The following is a 20,118-nucleotide window of genomic DNA, read 5'->3' as shown; positions in this document are numbered from 1 at the left end:
TTCTAATTGGCCTCACTTCTGGAAAATTCAACCAATGGCCTCTCGGGGTCTGTCTTCCTCCTCTGACCCTGGGCTCCCATTGGCTCCGAGGACCTACGGTCTGTTATCTGGGCTCCGCGACCGGCGCGTTCTTCTTTCCCCGGGGTAAACTCCCTGGCTAAGGAATTGGTTCCTAACCCAACGGAATCCAGCGCCCGGCGACGCCGGGTCACGTGGCCGGCGGCCCCATGACGTGCGGGCTACGGGGCGTCAGCGTGACGTTCGGGCGACCTGCCGAGTGGCCCCAGTACCTGCGTCACCTGTGTGGCCGCGGCGCTGTCATGGACCTGGGGCCGATGCGCAAGAGTTACCGCGGAGACCGAGAGGTGCCATGGGCCTCCGGGCAGCCTCCTGCAGGAGGCTCGGGAACAGGAGGCCCCGAGTCATCTCTAAAGGGGAGGGGAGAGGATCCCCACGGGTTTTCTGGGCCACCCCGTGGGACGAGGAAGTTTGGGGTCACCCCTGTGGGAGAAGGGGGTTCACGGACAACCAACGCGGGAGGGGTTCTTGGGAAGTGAGAGTGGAGATGGGTTCGAGAGGCAGCTTGTGTGGAGAGAGCATGAATTCCGGAGCCTGTCTGGGCTGGGATAATGATGTTTGCTGGGTGCATTGCCTTGGGCAATAACTTAACCTCCCCGGGCCTCAGATTCCCCATGTGTGAAGTGATAGTATCTACCTCACAGGGACTTTGTGGGTTTTGATATTTGTAAAGTGCAATGAACAGTGAGACTCAGCTAATGAATGTTTGATAAGTAACACATGGAGGAGGTGGACTAACTCAAAACAGAGAGGAAGAGAAAACTAGCAGCTGCTGTCTTCAGTCCCTTGCCTTCCCAACTGGAGAAATTCTTCCCTTTTCTCTCCCCAAGAGAGGAACCAAGAGAACTCTCTTGGAATTGGGGCCCAGAGCCATGATTAGCAAATCTGGTTGCATGTGAGCATTTCTGGAAATGCTTGTTAAGCATACAGGTATTCATTAAACTTCAGAACTACTGAGTGAGAATTTACAGGGGTGAAGCCCAGCCCAGGAAATGGTCTTTTCTCCTCAGGTGATAGACTTGATATCCATGACATGAAACCCTGATTCATCCATCAGTAATTGTGGAACTCTGCAAATCACTCCATTTTTTTATGCCCGTGTCCTTACCTGTAAAATGGGGCTAACAACCCACTCCCTGGGTACTGTTTTTTGTTATGAGGACTAAATGAGTCAGTATTTGAAAAATGCCTAAAATAGTGCCATGTACACAATAAGCACTGTGTGTATTTATTAAGTGAAATAAAACTCTCCCTTCCCAGGCATTTGAGGAGAACCAGCTGACCTCCTTGGACCCCATGAAGCAGTTTGCTGCCTGGTTTGAGGAGGCTGTTCAGTGTCCTGACATAGGGGAAGCGAATGCCATGTGTCTGGCTACCTGCACCAGGTGGGCATAGCTGTGGGCCCCTCAGTGGGTGGGTACAGGTGAGGTAGGAAACTTAGGAAGCTTTCACTTTGATGAATGACAAATGTATAGTTCTAGCTTTGTAATTAACATACTGTGTGGCCTCAGGCAAGTTACTTGTCCTCTCTGGACCTCTGTCATTACCTGAAACCAATGAACTGACTTCATTCAATTCCATTTCAGTGATAAAATGTAGTGCCTCATTCATCTCTGCCTTTGATGCACCACACACATACCCTTGTCTCTCTCACCTCCTCATCTACCCAATCCCCATCTGTCCTTTTAAGAACTACATCCTCTGGAACTTCTCCATAAAGCTCTCTCCCTCTTTTGAAACCTAGCACTGTGCTTGGTATCATTCGACAATCAGTCATATACCCCTTGAGACAACTCTTACGTTAGCCTCTTATTCGACTCTTCTTGTCCCCTCTCACTAAAGTGTAAGGCTTTGAAGGCAGGGCTCTTGTACTCTGTGGCTGGGTATCCCCCAGAGCTCTGAGCGGAGGACCTGCTTGACTGCCCCTTCTGGGATCTCAGCACTACCTGATTGCAAATCCTTGATAGTCTGCTAGGGCTGCCATAACAAAGTAGCACAGACTGGGTGGCTTAAACAACAGAAATTAATTTTCTCACAGTCCTAAAAGCTAGAAGTCTAAGCTCAAGGTTCTGTTAGACTTGGTTTCCAGTGAGGCCTCTCTTCCTGGCTTGCAGATGGCCGCCTTCTTCTGTGTCCTCACATGCCCTTTCCCTGTGTGCATGCAGGAAGAGAGAGCTCACACTCTGATATCCTTCCTTTTTCTTATAAAGACACCAGTCCTATTGAGTTAGAGTCCCACCCTTATGACCTCATTTAGCCTTAATAACTTCCCTAAAGGCCTTATCTCCAAATACAGTCATGTTGGGAGTTAGGGCTTCAACATAGCATTTTAGGGGGACGTAATTCAGTCCATAACAGGACCCAGGTAATGGTGTCATACTTGCGTCTCTAGGACAGATCCCTAGGGGCAAGTGGGACTGGGTAGCCCAAGTGCCCAGACAGTGCAGAGTCACAGGTGTATGGGGGCACAGACACCCTGTGGGGAGAGGTGGTAACAAGGACATTGAAATGGGCTCTGACCATGGTGCTTTGCTCTTTGCTGCAGAGATGGAAAACCATCTGCCCGCATGGTGCTGCTGAAGGGCTTCGGCAAGGATGGCTTCCGCTTCTTCACTAACTTGGAGAGTAGAAAGGGGAAAGAGCTGGTGAGGGTTCATAGTAAATCTTCTCAGGCCTGCAAGCCCAGTCCTCACTCCTTTGGTTGCCTTCTCATGCCACCCCTGCCCCAAAGCATTTCCTGCTGTGCTCAGGTGCCATCCTGCCTGCGGGCCTTTGCACTTGCCACTCTCAGCCCCAGTGTGACCTCCTCAGGAAAGCCTCTCTCAGCTCCTGTGCTGAGTCAGCTGCTCATACTGTTTGCTGTCACTGAGACTTGTACCTTTCCTTTCTGCTACTTTTTCAGTTTCTAAATACACATTTATTTATGCAATTATGTGATTCGGGCTTGTTTCCTTTGTAAACTGTAAGCTGTGTGGGGGCAGAGGCTGCATCAGTTGTATCTCTGTTATACCCCCAACACCTCTCCTGGTGTGGAGCACAAGAGTTGACACTTTGTATGCATTTCATCCTTGAATCCAAATGAGTAGCCTTCCTGAGTCCATGCCAGCCAAACACATTTCCAGTGACTTGCAATCTATGGGTGAGAGAAATGGCAAGCCTCATTTTGGAGTCCAACTGGTGTAGGTTTTCAGCGCAGCTCTAGCACTTGCTGTGTGAACTTAAGCACATTACTTAACCTCTCTGAGCCTGCCCCCTCACCTGTAAAAGCAGGCCTGCCTTTTGAGGGTTTAAATGAGATATTACAGTGAATGCATCTGCTGTGGGCCTGCATGCTGCAGACTTCTTGCCTTCCCCCTGCATGCTGGAGGTGTCCTCCCTGCTATGCTGATGGCTGCCTGGATTCTTTTTCATTTCCAGGACTCTAATCCCTTTGCTTCCCTTGTCTTCTACTGGGAGCCCTTAAACCGTCAGGTGAGTGACCATTCCCAGGACAGCTGGGGTGCGCTGGGGTGGGAGGGTCCTGAGTTTGTAGATGAACAATGGTGGTCCCCAGGCTGGGCGAACATCCTGTTTCTCAAAAAGCTCTCAATTAGCTGTTGTAGTTGGAGCCAGCAGTAGCGGGGCAGTGGATAAGGAGAAGAAAGTGACGAATGGGACTCGTGCAGGTAGGAAGGGTGGGCGGCATTGAACGCTGTTTAGCCAGGGCCATCCCTGAGCAGGTGCGCGTGGAGGGTTCCGTGAAGGAGCTACCCGAGCAGGAGGCCGAGAGCTACTTCCACTCCCGCCCCAAGAGCAGCCAGATTGGGGCAGTGGTCAGTCACCAGAGTTCCATGATCCCGGATCGGGAGGTGAGTGGGGCTCCTCCCCAGTCCTCTGGGTGACGGGGGCCTTGGCTTGTCCCCAGAGGCTGTTGCCAGGGGAAAGCGGGGATGGGTGTCTGGTCCACCTGTTGGATTGTGCTCCCAGAGGCCAGAGGCCAGCCTGCCTTGCTCACCTGTGTCCCCAGTGCCTGGCACAGAGCACAGGCTCAGTAAGTGGTTATTAAATGAGTCACTGACTGGTCTGGCTTTCTATCTCCTTCCCTTGGACAGTATTTGAGAAAGAAAAATGAGGAACTGGAGCAGCTCTACAAGGAACAAGAGGTGCCAAAGCCAAAATACTGGTGAGTGACACATAGTGGGCATCTAGAAAGGGGCACCACGACCCTCGAGTTTACTTGGAACCTCCCCATCTTTGGAGTTACAGATTTACTCCTTCCTGGCGACCCTCATCAGATGCATCCCAGCCACTTCCTTCAAGGGGCCTGGAATGGGGTGGGGGTTGACCTGGCTGGAAAAATGCAGAGCATCAGAACCTCTGCTTCTCCTTGTAGGGGTGGCTACGTCCTGTACCCACAGGTGATAGAGTTCTGGCAAGGCCAGACCAACCGCCTGCACGACCGGATCGTCTTTCGACGGAGTGCACCCACAGAAGTCTCCCCTTTGGGGCCCATGACCCACCGCGGGGAGGAGGACTGGCTCTTTGAGAGACTTGCACCCTGATCCCCAGTCCACTGGTGCCAGATGGAGCTGGAGCTGGGGCTGGCAGCTAAGAGAGGGTGTGAATGGGGAGTCAGGCCCTTCTAAACTCAACCGAGTTCCCTCCCCACCCCTTATATTTAAGGCTCTTCAGAGTCTAGGCTACCAAATCTGTACTCAGCTGGCTCTCAGTTAGCTGGTCTTGTGAAGTGTAGCAAGGGCACAGAGAATCATAAATGGAAAATAATCCCATCGTTTTCTTGACTTTGACTATGATTTTTTTGGAATAGCTCCCTCTAGAGGTAGCAGCTGATGTGGTTGCCTTTTCTGGTGACATCTGGGGTCCCCCAGCAGCCCTGTCTGTTTTCAGGTGACTGACTCGTACTGGCCAAAGCTGATTGGTCCCGGTATAAGGCCCTGAGCCAATCTAACCAATTGGCTTTTCTTGCCAACAATTTGAAATGTAGGACGCAGAGCATGGAAATCATTGTAGCCAAGTCATTAATGGCAGCCAAGAAAGAACAGCCTATGGCTGCCGCTCTTGCAATCCCCGAGTGACCCTGGATCCCACCTTCCCACTTCTGGACTGTGCAATTCCTCCTCCTGCGTCAAAGCACCCACTATCTCCGTTAGAAAAAAAAATTTGGCTCATACTGGCTAGAATTGACTTGTTACTTATAACTAAAAGAACCTTAACTAACTCATTTACTTGTAGGATATTTTTATAGCACTTACCCTACTGATAGTTGCCTTCCATTATCAAAAGCGCAACAATGTGGAAAAAAGATTAGGTTTATTCTCTGTAGCTCTGAAGGACTGGTAGGTGGAAGTTACACAGAAGTACTCATCTCAATATGGAGAGGGTTTTCAAACAATCAGGGTTGCCTAAGAGGAAGCAGTTACCTATTAGATAGTGAGGGTTCTGTTACTAGAAGTATTCAATCCCAGACAATCAGGAGTTTTGTAGAGATTCATGTGTTGGTATTTACGGGCCAAAGATTAAAATCCAACTTTCCTCTCCACAATTGTTTCTGAGCACTGTAAGTGTGTGTATGTGTATGTATACATACATATATATTTTATATCCAGATAAAAAATTAAAAGCTCCCCAGGGAATTCTCTGCAGCCAAGTCTGAGAACCCTAGTCAAGACCCTTGCCACTTGCAGTGTGTGCCATGGGCCATCAACATCTGTAGCACTTGGGATCCCACCCCAGACCCACAGCATCCCATTCAGCATTTAACAAACTCCACAGGTGACCAGAGGCACTGGCCTCAATTTCTAGACTGACAACCTCCCACCCTTACAAACTGGATTCTTCAGTAACCTTCAGCTGAAGCCTGTGTAAACTGGGTTTGCTTTCCTTGGGTGCACATCTGGTGACCAGGGACAGCCTGGATGAGTGGCCTACAAGCTGTGGAGAGGAGCCAGTCTGGGTAAACGTTCACTGGGACTAAGCTAGCATCAGAGAACTATTATCCAAGCGTGTTGGCAGTGAACTTGCCGCTCTGTGAGCCGCTCCATTCCACAGTACGGGAGTGTGCTTCACTGCCTGTTACTGACCGGCAGCTCCTGCAGGGGCGGCCCTCACAGTGTTGGTGCCCCTGTAAGCCTGAGTGCAGAAGGCACAATGCTAACCCTGTGGCCACCTGCAGAAGAGGGTGCTGGATGCCCTTCACTACCTTGTCCTGTGTTAGAGAGGGCTGTGTGTCCCCCCAGCTTTGAGCCTGGTCTCAGCTGTCCCATTACTTGTTCGCTGTCTGACAATCACTATGCCAAGTCTATAATAAAAGCTTGTCAACTGGGCATATTAATGTTCAACCTGCCCCACTCCCGGGGGGCGGAGTTGGGGAATTTAAGTGACTCCTCATCTTGCTTCTCCTCTCCCTTGAGGTTGGGTGTCCAGCAGGGGGAGCCTGCCGCCCAGAGTTGGCCCCTTCTGGACAGTGCAGGCCGGTTCTAGCCGGCCCTGCCTACCTTCCCCATCCCCGCCTTGGGTCGAGTCCCAGTGAAACTGTGGTCGATAACCCGTAGCCTCTCTCGGCTCCTGTGCATATTTGCGCTCTCGGTTCCTCCTCCTCTGGCCTCATGAATACTTTCAGTGCCTCGCGCTGACTCCGTTGGGGAGCCAGATGTCCCTTTAGCTTTGAGTAGGTACCCAATGTGCGTCCCCATCCCTTGACCCCCGCCCCCAGCTTAGGGATATATAGGAGTGTCCCTGGAAGATTTCTGTAGGGCAGGGTTGAGACACAGGACAAAGGGGCCATAGACTCTCTCACCTAAGGGATAATGATGGCAATGTGATGGCCAGTATTGGGTAGAACATGGGTCTGTGGCCCAGAGCCCAGCCTGACTCGTGCCCTCTCCTCAAGGAACCTTAGGATGAGCTGACGTGGCAGGTTCCTATAGTCCTGTTCTCAGGGGACACTCAGCCTCGAAGCTAGTTGGCTTTCCCCCATTGCTTCCGGAATCTCTACAGCCCCCTAGGAATGGTGCTCACTTCCTAGGATCCCGAAGCCAAGGTATTGCCTTTCTCCCTACAACCTCTCCTTCTGCAGAAGTGGACTGTACTCCTTTCCTTATTCTGAGTCTGTTTCCACCCCCTGAACAGGTGAAAATCAAGAGAGGAAGGGCTGTGTGCTGCTGTGGGCACAGCACAGGCCAGCTCTGGCCTCAGGCAAGCTCCACCACTGTGCGTGCCTAACCTAGGACAAGTGTCTTCTCTGTCTTCACTTCTCTAAGCCTCAGCTAACTGGCCTGGAAAATGGGGGTAATGACAGCACCAGTCTCGGGTGATGAGTAAATGAAGAACCGCATGGAGTTCCTGCCACAAGGCCAAGCCCGGCGAATGTCACCTATTAACCCTGGGCAGGGCTGGAGTGTAGGCCACTTCAGCTCCTCCCTGGGAGCCTGTGTGGACTAGCTGGTGGACCCTAGGAGGCTGTGTGGGTGGGAGCGGTACGGGAAAGGCCTTGGGGAAGGCAGCGCTCCCGAGCTCACTCTCCCTCCCTCGGCTCCTGGTCTCCCGCACTCATCCCAGAGCGTTCAGTGGCCTGGGTGAGGCCACCTGATAAAGGCCCCCTTGTGTGGGTCTGTTTGTTTTGGTAATAAACTTCCTGAGCAACGCTCCGGGTGGGGTGGGGTGGCCCACAGCCTGCAGGGAGCTGGCCTCAGAGCTGTAGGACCTATCATTCAGTTGCCACCTTGGTCTCTCCCTGTTCGCACGATGAGCTCCAGAAATTTGGCCAGTTTTTTCCAGTTCCAGTTCCTGGGGCTCGAGAAAGATCTGAGTCTAACAGTGTGTGAAGCACATTCTCCCCTCTTCCTTAAGCAGAAGCTGTGGGCTATGGTAGAGTTCCTTAATAAATGAAGGGGCAGGAAGCCAATATTAACTGAGCACTATGATAGAACTGTAGTAGCCCTACCATGGGGCACTTAGTACTGACCTTGACCTGGGAAATAGGGACTATCACAGCGCTTTCTAAAGAAAGGAAACTGAGGATCAGAGGAAGGTTCGTTTTCTTGTTTTTGCTTTTTAATGTTCCCTAAATAACTCAGCTACAAAGGCGTGGAACCAGAACTTGAATCTTGATCCCAAACCAAACCACTGCATCTTCGGGATCAGTCACCAAAGGTCTCTTCCACTCTCTCGGGGCCCCTGATGGCCTTTCTGGTGACCCAAGTGCTACATTTTCACACCTGGGGACCCTTTTGATGCTTGAAAGGAACATTTGATTTGCTTACATGAAGGGAGTGAAGGCATTTGAAAAACAGTCACCTCTACAAGTACTGACTCTGTGGCATCTTACTACACTGATGGCCAGTGACTGCAATGGGGTGGGGGGGGACTTGATAATATGGGTAAATGTAGTAACCACGTTGTTTTTCATGTGAAACCTTCGTAATGATCTCAATAAAATTTTTTTTAAAAGTCATCTCTATAAATGCATGACAAGAGCATCAATAGATTCTCTGCTTTTGCAGTATTGTTTATTACAAAAAGAAACATACAATTTTTTAAAACAAAATCAAGGCTCCAGGACTCATCTCAGGGGCTGATTCATCTTAAGTACTAGTAGGGGAAGGAGAGAAGAGAACTGGCTGCTTTTAGCCCCTACTAGAGCTTCCCCAGCTCCTAGTTGCGACCAGTGTAGTCTGTCTGATGTAGTCTCCCTTTGAAGATGTGTGCAGCAATCCATGGGATCCCTAACCTGGCCCTTTGCAGCACCCTAGAGGGCGCCGGGGTTCTCCTCCCCCTGCGTACTTGGGGGCGAAGTTCCAGGAAGTTTCCCAGTTGTGTTAGGAGGTGAGCTCAAGTTCAGCATCTCTGCCTCAGGCTCCAGAAAATCACCTCCCATCACATGGCTTCTGGAAAATTCCCTTTCAGAATTGTTCCAGGGAACAGTCACAGAAAAAGTAAAGGGAGCCGCAATTTAGACTTACCCTTGACCCCGTACCCTAGAAGGAGGTCAAGTCTGTCCGGCTCCACTCCACTCCTTTCCATGCTCATTTCCCGGCCGCTGCTACCACTGCTTCAAGGAGGGCTGTCCTTTCTGGCTGGGACTTTTCATCCTTGAACTGGAGTGCCTTTGTAGGTGGTGGGGGAGGCTGAGAGAATCTTAGGGTCTCCCAGTCCTTCCAGAAAGCTGGAGCACATAAATATAAACCTAAAACCAGACAATTCCTGCCAGCAGGCATCAACTGCCCCCACGGCTTCAGCTGTGGCCAAGAGGCCAGTGTGGCAAGCTCCTGTCTCAGACTAGCTGATGGCAGGGAGCAGGGAGGTACTAGCATCCTCCTGGGCTCCCTTCACTGTCCTTTGCCCTCCCTGTCATCAAACAGTTTGGGGTTCTCTGCCAGCGTGGCACGGACTTTTTTCTTCTCCTTGAAGCGGCCGGAATTGGAGACTTTGACATGCTTCCCCTTTGTGCTCTTGTCCACAATCTTCTCCAGCCGGGCATTGAAGTCGTTGTTGGGGCTCCCACCCTCGGGTGTCGGGGGCTCCGCATCATCCTCTGTTTGGGCATAGGTGTCAGGGATCTCATACAGCACCTTGGGAGTGGACTTCTTTTTCCGGAGGAAGGTCAGCTTCCACCAGCCAACCTCGGTCATGATGCTCCCTGGGCCGAGGCTAGGGCTTTCTGTAGGGGCAGGATGGGAGAGAGAAGGGGTCAGTGAGGAAAAGGGGGGACGTGGAGCAACCCTCTCTGGACTCCTAGTCATGAGTTATCTTATTAGTCTTAGCCTGAAAGAATTAAAAGTGGGGCTGATTGAACCCAGGATTCAGGCAAGAGATGCATTACTTCTAGAGAGTATGAGAGAGAAGGGTCTAGGGAAGGGGCAGCCACCTGAGCCAGGCAGAGGGGCAGTGGGACGACCACACACCACCCTCACACAGGGTTGTAGGGAGCTTGGAGATCCCAGGCACCCCAGGGCTACAGGAAGGTGAACAGTTTGCCTGGCTTACCCAGCATCCGGGCCTTTGACACCTTCCCAAGATACTTCTGGTGTGACACTAGGCCAGGAATGGGCAGATGACCGACTGGTATTAGACAGAAACACCCTGTGCATCTTGCTTGGAATTCATTACGAAACTAAATAGGATTTGTGACGTTCGGAGTAATTTGGACTTCCCAGCTGTGCCCAACAGGAATGAAAGAGTTGCAGGGCTTTTTCTAACGGGGAGGAAACTCAGGCTGGAAGTGAGGTCCTGGGGACTGTTCCAGCCTCGTGACTTCTGGCAATTCATTTCTGTGCACCTCAGTGTCTTCACCTGTCCCTTCACCCCCAACATTTTGCTCTGATGTTAATCCCTGCTCACAGAGGTAGATAGACACATTTCACAAAGTAAAACTTAGGATAATGGTAATAATTACTGATGGATGGCTCCTTTCCCCACCCAACTTCCACCAGGACAGGAGTTTTAAGGAAGCTGGAAATTTGGAAGGAGGCTTGGTACGTGTGAGCCATGGTTATCATATGCTGGACCCTCCATAAGGATACCCAATGGATGGGATGTGGGGGCTGCAAGCCAGGCTTCCCCACTGTGCCCTGACACGGTAGGCCCTGACACAGGTGTGGCCTCACCTCTCACTAATTTCCACAAAGATGCTGTCTGAGCTAGTAGAAGTACTGGAGAAGAAGTTGCCGGCCATCGTGGATAGGTGCGTCGTGTGAGATGGAAGGATACAGCAGACTAGAGGAATTTAGAGCAGCGAAGGAGCAGGCAGAATGATGAGGACTCAGGCATCCCTGGGCCTCGAGGGGTTGGTGGTCTGGTTCTCAGAGTCCAGGGTATGGCCGTGAAAGGTCCTGGGGAAGAAGGGCAGCAGCCATATACACCAGAAAAGTAGAAAGTCAGCTGGACACACAGGCAGATACCCCTTTTTAAAACTAATGGTCCTAACTACATTTTCTAAAAAGACCAGAAAGAAATAGGATGAATACTTAGTGGTGGTTTTCTTTGTATGAAAGGAATAGGGGATGCTTTCTCCCCTCTGTTTTTCTGATTTCCAGATTTTCCATAATGAGGATGGATTTTTTTTAGAGGGGAAACATATCAAATGCAGGAAAAATGAAAGCAGGCTGCTGGCCTAGGCTTGGATGAGTTGAGTATCTGCATCCATCAGCTTCCTGCTGCTGTTGGCTCCTGTCCCCCCATATACCCACCCCCTTGCCTTACTGCCTCTCTGTCCAGAAAGCAGATGCCACATTTTGGGCTTTGTTCCTCTAGCTGATCTCAAGTAGCCAGAGAAGCCCAGGGGAGATTTCGGGCAGCTCCCACTTAGAAAATGAAGGAGTGGCTAACAGTGGCCAGATAAATACTTTCAGAGCACCCCGGAGAGGTGAGTGCACTGAGGGGATTGCCTGAGAGGTTTGCTTTGGCAGCTTGCCCCACCTGGGCTTAGTACAACCTTGCACAGAACTCCGTGTTCCCGAATGGGTTTCTGGAAGGAGTTGTGGGGAGGGCAGGGAAGGAGGGACAGGGCGCTCTCTTGGCGTGTGGGTGCCCCAGCTGCCGCCTGGTCTGGGGCAAGGCCCATGGCCCCACCTACTACCCATCTGGGGTCACCAAGGAATTTGGGGAGTGAGGGTTCAACTCCTGAACTGATGGTAACTGCCAGACTGCCTAGCTCCTTGAGAGGAAGTGGTTTCTACTTGTGCCAGTTAAAATATGCCTGCTTTAACGGGTATTTCAAGTTGGCATCCATGGGACTTAACTCTCCTTGGAATAAAGAGAGCAACAAGCCACTAGGAATTTAATCAGAAAACCATAAAGGGAGACAGGAATAGCCCTTGGACCCTGCCCTGGGGCCTCCACTACAGTACCAAAGCATTGGCGTCCTTGAACTCTGGTCTGAGATGTTTTTGCCAAGCCTTGCTTGCCCTTCTATGCAGGAGGACACATGAGAATCAGTGAGCAGCTGTTTGCTTCTTTAGGCACTCCTGACATATGGAAATCTGAATTTGTAGACAGATTATTCTTTGTTTTACAAAATAACCAAGCTATAAGATTCTTTTAAATAGTGAGCTACTCCCAAGATAGTGTAAAAGCTGTTTTGCTTTAAAAAAAAAATGATGTGATATCCAAATTTCTCACCTACCCAAAGTTGCAAAGATCAAGATGCCTACAGCCACATGCCCATGCCTAATACAAAAGGCTTTGGGCTTTGAACAGCCCCAGAGTTTGGTGACATGTGGTGAGCAGCGTAGTCTGCTTATACAGGGACAGCCCTGTGCTGGCCAGCTGAGGGCTGGGCCCTGGCCCTGGGGCCCTGCAAGCCACTGGATGATAGAAATCAGCCCCTGAGGTTGCCATCTACACCTTTGCTGTTTGCACAGCTTTGGAGCCCACAAAGGGCCTCATGGGACAGCCTGTCACCCCCTGCCTATGGCAGCCAGAACCATAGCATATGGGCACCCAGGACAGGGCCCACACTCCAGCTGAGTTCTGTGAGCAGCTCTAAGGGCCTTGCCCAGACTGGGCTAGGCCCCTTCTGAGCTGGGACATGATAACAATTGACTGTGGCAGAGGTGGAGAGGTAGAGGGGGTTTAAGAGAGAAAGTCAGCTTCTATGTTGTAAGACAAAATCCCTACCCTCATCCCTCTGCAAGGCCCCTGATGGTGCCTTTCCGTCTGGATAAGACTGGGGTACCTTGGATAGGAACAGGGAGATGTTCCTACCAGACAGCCAGGAACATCCTCCTGGTGGGGGTGGGAGGTGGTAGGCTCCAGTTTAGCAAGAATTAATAGAAAACTGCTCCAGACTGAAACTTTCCCAGAAGGAGCTCTGCTGGAGGCCTGGACTGACTCCAAGAAGCCAGTGGGATGAGTCCGAGTTCTGCCTGCCCACCTAGGAGAGATGGGAGCCCGCAGGCCTGGGGTCCCTTGCCAGCTAGGCTTGTCAGCCACGGAAGCAGAACTGGGTGCCCTGAGTAGAATCTGTGCCTTGATTTCCCCACCCACCAGCCCTCTGCTTGTACCTGTCAGCCTTTCTCCTCTGGGCTGAAGGCGAGACCTTCCTTAGAGGCGCTGAGTGTAGGAGCTGCCCCAGAGGGAGACTGGGGGAGATAGGGGTGCTTCCAGAGTGCCACTCCAGGCAAGGCTCAGGTCAGGAGAGCTGGGTAGAAGCAGCTGCACGGCAGGTGCAAGAGAAACAGGTGCAGGAGCAGGTACTTGCTCCGCTGCAGCTCCAGGAGTCAAGGTGAACCTGAAACCCAGCCCCTCCCGGCTAAGTCAACAGAAGCAGAGGCCGGCTCTGGCTGTTGAATATTCATCACCCCAGAAATCCAATCCCAGCGCTCATGCATCCTTCCAGAAGCCAGGGTCCTCCAGGGACCTCCTGGCCAGGAGGAGGCAACCCCAAGGGAAACCTGGGGTGGGGGGAACACGGGAGCCACTTTGACAGTTTCCCCACTCTCGGGTGCCTGCTTGCACCCCCAGCTATAGTTAAGGTCACCCCCATCCATTTCATGCTTCAAAGAGGCTCAGACTCCTCTTCAGCACAGAGCCGCCTAGACGTTGCCCTGGGCACAACCGGGAAAGGGTTAAGGACCACTGCTCCCATTGGGCTGGAGGGATGGGATGCACCCCAGCTCCTTTGAACTCTGGAGTCGAAACCAGTCCCTGGTTAAACTGGTTGGCAGACCGGTTCCCAGGCTGTCTGCTCCACCCGAAAGCTCAATGCTCCTCAGGCAGGCACTGGGTGGGGGTCTGTGGTTCCCTCCTCGCCTGAAGGGCCCTCTTCAAGATCTCCCTGGGGTGAGGGGAGATGGTCCCTCCTTAGGCCAAGCCCTCCAGACCACCACAACTCAAACATCCTCATCCCCTTGTGTCCACTCCTTGGAGGTGGGCTTCAGGGGCCCTGAAATCATTTGCACGATTCCATGTGTGTGCACAGAGGGGCATTTATTGTTCTGCATACTCTTGGTGAGAACTGCAATGGGCTTCCCACCTCCAGAGTACCCACTTCATTCAACTTTCCCCCAAACCTTAGCTGTCCATTGGAGAGCTTTGCTAGGTATTAGAAAGTGGGTAAAACTAAGGGCAAGCTCAAGAGAAGGAGGTGGGATGGGGCCCTGGTGAGGCAGGGAGAGAGGGAAAGTCAGGAAGGCAGCTGTGGGCACACGGTCAGGGAGTGGGGCAGAGGGGTGGTGTCCTCACTGATACCCTTGCTGGCCTGCAGCCACCCCGCCTCCTGCAAACCTCCATTAGCCGTGGTGTGCGGCCCTCAGCTGGGGCTGCCTTTACAGACCACTCCACTTGGGAGAGGAGGCTGTTTTGCAACCACCCTTATGTGGCCTGTTTGTGTTTGCATTCTCTCTCCCCTGGGGTGAGCATCTCTGGAGAGTGGGAACCTCCGCTGCAATTTCAGGGGCCCTGCAGCTTCCTGCCCCAGGGCTGCCCAGCCTAGATGCTCAATCCAGCTGCCCAGCCACCTTCTCCCAGGACTGAATGTGTGCGTGCCAAGCTCCGAATAAAGCACCAGGAAGAGAAAAAGCATAAGATTACCCCTTTCCCAGGCCCCCTCCAAGTTACATTTTAAATCCTAACCAACTCCCAAACCTGCCCCATCATATCCAACTTGCTTCTGCTTGGCTCAACTCCTCATAGTCTTTTGAATTCCTATTCCTTTCCATCCTAGAACAGCCCTCCTACCCCTAGGCCTCAAATAAACAGTCCTTCAAAAATTCCCCCAGCCTACAGTGGAACCTGCCTGGCCTGGTCCTCCTAGGATGGGGCCTCTGCAGCTTCCTCTCCCAACCCTGTCTGAATACACACACTAGGCCCCTTTTCTGCCTACCTTCCTGGGCACAGAGGCTGTTTAGGAGGGTGAGAACAGGAGTGCACGCTATGTTTTTGCCAGGAATGGCCTTCCCATCCACTGTGTAAACCAAAACAAACTCCTATTGATCCCTCAAGACCCAAGTTAATTATACCTCCTACCCAACCAGGAATTGTTATGTTCTTATGGAGCTTATTCATATGTTTCTACCTAAGATGATATATACCATGATTGATTTTATGTATGTATGTATACACACACACAAATATATATACATGCATATATATATGCATATATATATATGCACACATATGTAGTATTGGAATGATCTATTCATATGTTTGCCTCCCTTACAGAATTTAAGATCCTTGAGCCCAGAATTATCTATCACTGATACAGACATGATGTATAATGGATACTTAATTCAAGCTTTAAGATTCAAATGACAAACACAAGTATTGTCTTTATTCTAAGAAATTCTTAGTGTAGCCAGTTACCTTTGGCCCTAAATTGGGGGCAGGTAAATGTGAGAAAAAAACATTTATTTCATTTCTTGTGGTTTGCAGACTTGCTATTATATTATCTTCCTGGGGGGTTATGTGAACTGGAAGATATTATTTTGCAAGGCCCCCTGCCTCTAGTGAGAAGTATACACAGTTGTGCCAGGAAGGTACCCCCAACTTTCTAGATCTGTCACTTTTTCTGAAAGCCCTGTCTCTTCAAGAGCAGATGTCTAGTCCTGAAGACCCCAGAAGAGGCTAAAAACTCAACCTAGCTCAGGTATTGGGACAAGACTAAAGGAGTGGACACTAGCCTATGGGACAGTAACCAGGAGCTAGGGCACCATATCCATCTGTACAGGAAGGGGCTCCTCCTGGAGGTACTCATTTCCCCAAGCTCTGAAACTCAGGCCTTTCTGATGTCTGGGACCCAGGACTGCAGAATCCTGTTCTCTCAGACCTACACTAGAGAAGGAGCGCCAGTGAGAACTATGGTGGGCAGAATTCACCCAGGATGCCCCCCTGTGGCCTGCCCTTGTAGAATGCTACTAGGACCAGGAGCAGGCCATGGAGGCCCCAGCCCACCCTCTTGACAGGGACCAGCCTGGGAGGTCAGGCCTAACCACTGACCTTTAGGAGATTTATTTCTGGGAGGAGCAGAGTTGGGAGGGGAGTTTGAAATCAGGTTATAAATATAAATAGCCCTTTAACAGTTCAACCCCACACAGGCTGCTTTATTGCTTTGGAACATTATTCGATTTTAAATCCACTTTCCTAAAACTAGGTCAGTATATATGTATATCTGCCATATACAAACATGCAACATGCATGTTTTCAGAAACATGCTGTTGTTAGGTGAAGCAAGTAAAGTACACCTAGGGGATCCCCAAGGACTTCAGTGCCCTGTTGTGGCACACAGCACAGGGCCTCCCTGGATGATGGAGCCAATCTGGCCTGACAGATTGTTCCTATCTTACTGACCTCTGCCCAGGGAGTTGATCTAGGTTCCAAGGGTATCTTTTTTCTCAAAGCAGCAAGAAGAGAGGAGCTGCTATGCCCCTTAGCATCCCCTTTTCCCTGGAAGGCCAGGAGACTGGAGATCTTGGGGATGCCCAGCCTGGCTGAAGTGAAAGGTGGGCAAAGCCAAAGCCTGGGGTCTAGGGGCTATACCAGGTGCAGCCGGGAGGAGGATCTGAGCCAGAGGTGGTTGCCATGGCATGTTTTCATGGCCTGTCTCCCCTGTGGGGAGCCCTCAGTGGGGAAGTAGCCAGTATTGGTGGGGACTGTGCCAGGCTCTCCCCAAGGTTCTGCATGTGAGACCTCTCATTCCTTTAAGTGGGTACACTAGCTTGCGCCCCACTAGCAACTGTCCTGTTACTTTCTGTTTCAGTTTCCTGAGGCTGATGTAACAAATTACCACAAACTTGATGGCTTTAAACAACAGATAGGCATTCTCTCCCAGTTCTGGAGGCCTAAAGTCCAGAATCAGTTTCACTGGCCCAGACCAATGTGTCAGCAGGGCCATAATCCCACTGGAGGCTCCTGGGACTGTCTGTTCCTTCCTTCTCTTAGTTCCTGGTGGCCGCAGGCATCCCTACGCTCGTGGTGGCATCTCTTCAGTCTCCTCTTCCCGTGTCTCATCTGCCCCTGCCTCTTCTTTCAAGACCACTTGTGATAGTATTTCGGGCTCACCCCATAAGCCAGGATAATCTCCCTCATCTCAAAATTCTTAAGCTAATCACATCTGCAAAGACTTTCTAAGGAAGGTCGCAGTCACAGGCTCTGGGGATTGAACGTGGGCATCTTTCGAGGGTGGGAGTGTTTCTCGGCCTGCCACACTCTTCACTCTGACCACCTCTGCCGACAGACTGTGGCAGACAATGAAGGCCCCACCCAGCCCCGTTGCAGGAAGGCCTGGCTGCTTCCTTAGCAGTTGGCCTCCAGCGTGATCTCCAGCAGGGTCTGCCCTTCTGGGGCAGCCTGCATCCGGGATATAAAGTCCAGCCATCCATTTCAGCCCCATGAAGGACCCCCTGAGGGGCACTCCTCACTCCAGAGTCCCCAGCAAATAGACTGAAGCTCTGTGAGGCCTGCATTACAGTTGGCCCCCTCTGCCCACTCCTACTTCTGTCTGGATCCTGTCATAGGAAGTGGTTCTAATAAACATTCTGCCCCCAGAACTTCACCTGCTTCTGAAGAACACAGCCTGTGACATAGACATTAAAATTTTTGCTGGTACAATGGAAATGGTCATCTTTGTGTCTTATATTTGTACCACCTGAACGTACTGGATTGAACAGTGTCCCGTCAGATTCACACCCCTCACATCCCAGAATGTGACCTTACTTGGAAATAGGGTCTTTGAAGATATAATGAGTTAAGATGAGGTCATACTGGATCAGGGTGGGCCCTGAAACCCAGGACTAGTGTCCTTCTAGGAGGCGAGACACAGGGTCATTCAGGAGAGATGACATGCGAGGACAGAGGCGGTGACTGGAGTGACACAGCACCAAGCCAAGGGACACTGAGGCCTGCCGGCAACACCAGAGGCCAGGGGAGACGCATGGCACAGATTCTTCCTCCAAACCTTCGGAAGGAACCAGCCTTGCTGACCCCATGATTCCAGACTTCTGGCCTCCAGAACTGTGAGGGAATACATTTCTGTTACTTTAAGCGCCTAGTTTGTGGTAGTGTGTTATAGCAGCTCTAGCGAACTACACATCTAGTTTCTGGTAAGATTGAACATCTTTGCATACACATGTTGGCCATTTGGGTTTCTTGTTCTCTGAAAGGTTCCTCTCTCAATGTAGAAATACTTCTCCACCTCCCCACACAGTAGCTGCCCTTCTAACGCACACTGACTAACATCATACAAACAAGGCATTTATGGATCCCTGGACCCTTTGCACAATTCCATAACCTTCCAGAGAGCGGCTGTGCATCAGTTGGGAACCCTGAGTACGAGATTAAATTTCAACCCTGTGTCACAGACTTGAGTGTTCTTCATGATTTCCCCTTGCCAATCTCTTCAACCTGATTCCTTCCACTCTGCAAACATCTTGTGTGCTCCCACAACACCCTCCTCTGGAACAGCCCTGCTCTCTGTATGTGCTTCATCACATGATTCCATCTTCCTAGGACAACACCCTCATTTCCTCCTCTCTGCGCTCTCCTCTCTCTGCTACCACAATTCATTCCCATCCTGCAAGACCCAGTTCAGGGGTGACCTCTCCCAGGAGGCTGCTCTGAGGGTTTTCCTGTCCCCATCCCATGCCTTTACCCCGAAAGATGGATACTCCTCCTCTCTGTGCCCTTAGCATTCTGAGTATTGCTCTTATTTGGCTCATAAGGATTTTTTAAAGCACCTTCTATGCATGAGTGCAGCGCCAGGTTCTGGGCATGCCACATGGGATTTAGAGTGTGGTGGGCCCTTCACACTTCATACTGTCACTTTCTTTGAGGGCTGGGACTATGTCTTTGTGTTAAGGTCCCCAGCATCCTAGGAAATAGTACTTCATGAATAGAGAGTACCTAATATTGAACTGCATGGGAAAAGAGGCTCTTAGACAGGCGGTTTGGTAGTGAACTTAGTTTTCCCTCCCTTAGAAGAACAGAGTCCCTCCACCTGCCAGGATGGAGGCGATGAAATAATGAAATGCAGTGGCATCCTTAAGAGATGGCACCTCAGACCTATTCCTGCCACCCACTGAGTTGTTTTCCCCCTGAGGACTAACAAAGGTAAAGGGGTGCAGAGGTCATGGCTGGCCAGGGTTTAGGGTGCAATTGGTGATCCTAGAGCACAATGCAGCTGACAGTCCCTCATAGGCCTTTACTGGCCTTGCTTAACTTGTGAAGCCAACCAGCCTTGATGTCTTCACTCTGATTTCCTCCCTCTAGTTCCAAGCGGTCCATGGGGATTGACTTCAAGATCTGAGCTGTAGAGGGAGTGGTGAGGAAAAGAGCTGGGAAACATGTAGCCCTCCCCCACTCCCATCAACAAATGCCTTCCTGATGTGTCACAACTTCTCTTATCCCACCCTTTACAAAGGTTCATTAAGCACCTGACACTCAATGTCAGGTCTAGCGTCATGGCAGGAGCTGGTTACAGAGACTGAAAAACCCGCCCACAAGGTGCTCGCAGACTAGCTGGGGAGATGGTCTGGAAAGGCCCACATAGAGATCACACTGCGAACAGCAAAAGGCCCAGACAAGGCCGCTGAGTTCCAGGGCTTTCAGCCCAGCAGGAAGATACATCACAAACACACACACTCCACAGTCGGCATGGCTGTGAGCAAACCCACAGATGTGGACCATAAAGTAATAAACATATAGCAGATAAAAGAAATAGATTATTTGAATGTCAAAGGTAAGCATTCTTTTTAATGGGTATCGCAGCAAGATAAGTAATGGGCATTCTTGCTCAGAGTGGGGCCAGGTAAGAAAGAACTTTGGAAGGGGGCAGGGACTGCAGGCTTGAGTGTTCTAAGTGTCTGGCACAACAACTGGAAAGAAAATGGGAATCAAGCCGAAGAGGAGAGAGACAGAGACCTGGGACTGAGGTGGCTGAGCTGAGTGGATGAGGCCAGTGGGGCTGCAGGAGAAGCCACATCTGGCGGAGAACAGGAAGGAAAGTTGGGGAGCCAGGCGGGCCTGACTTTCTGGAAGGCCAGTTTCATCAACTTCCAACTGTATGATCTTGGACAAGTTACCTAATTATCTAAGCTTTGGCTCCCTTGC

General features: G+C 51.0%; 2 protein-coding genes across 4 annotated transcripts; one reads left to right on the top strand and one right to left on the bottom strand.

The window, feature by feature from the left end:
* The first annotated feature begins 88 nt into the window (after nucleotides 1-88).
* PNPO (pyridoxamine 5'-phosphate oxidase) lies at nucleotides 89-4,859 on the top strand. 2 transcript variants are annotated; one of them, XM_017659537.3, is made up of 7 exons: nucleotides 91-365; nucleotides 1,339-1,463; nucleotides 2,624-2,723; nucleotides 3,496-3,549; nucleotides 3,798-3,926; nucleotides 4,170-4,240; nucleotides 4,451-4,859. In XM_017659537.3, exons 1-7 carry the CDS (start codon nucleotides 228-230, stop codon nucleotides 4,617-4,619), a joined length of 786 nt encoding a protein of 261 aa, XP_017515026.1. In that variant the 5' UTR covers nucleotides 91-227; the 3' UTR covers nucleotides 4,620-4,859. The 2 variants fall into 2 exon arrangements, with proteins under 2 accessions (XP_073091599.1, XP_017515026.1); XM_073235498.1 differs by lacking the exon at nucleotides 3,798-3,926 and having other exon boundaries at nucleotides 89-365.
* Nucleotides 4,860-8,559: 3,700 nt separating this feature from the next.
* On the bottom strand, nucleotides 8,560-13,318 carry PRR15L (proline rich 15 like). Of its 2 annotated transcripts, XM_017659552.3 has the most exons (3): nucleotides 13,080-13,318; nucleotides 10,683-10,907; nucleotides 8,560-9,736 (listed from the first exon to the last, which is right to left on the bottom strand). In XM_017659552.3, the coding sequence occupies exon 3, from the start codon at nucleotides 9,705-9,707 to the stop codon at nucleotides 9,405-9,407; it is 303 nt and encodes a 100-aa protein (XP_017515041.1). In that variant the 5' UTR covers nucleotides 9,708-9,736; nucleotides 10,683-10,907; nucleotides 13,080-13,318; the 3' UTR covers nucleotides 8,560-9,404. The 2 variants fall into 2 exon arrangements, with proteins under 2 accessions (XP_017515041.1, XP_017515036.1); XM_017659547.3 differs by lacking the exon at nucleotides 10,683-10,907 and having other exon boundaries at nucleotides 13,080-13,315.
* Nucleotides 13,319-20,118: the final 6,800 nt, after the last annotated feature.

This window comes from Manis javanica, chromosome 4, assembly GCF_040802235.1.
Source record: "Manis javanica isolate MJ-LG chromosome 4, MJ_LKY, whole genome shotgun sequence".
NCBI classification, from domain to species: Eukaryota; Metazoa; Chordata; class Mammalia; order Pholidota; family Manidae; genus Manis; species Manis javanica.
This window is presented reverse-complemented; position numbering and strand designations above follow the sequence as displayed.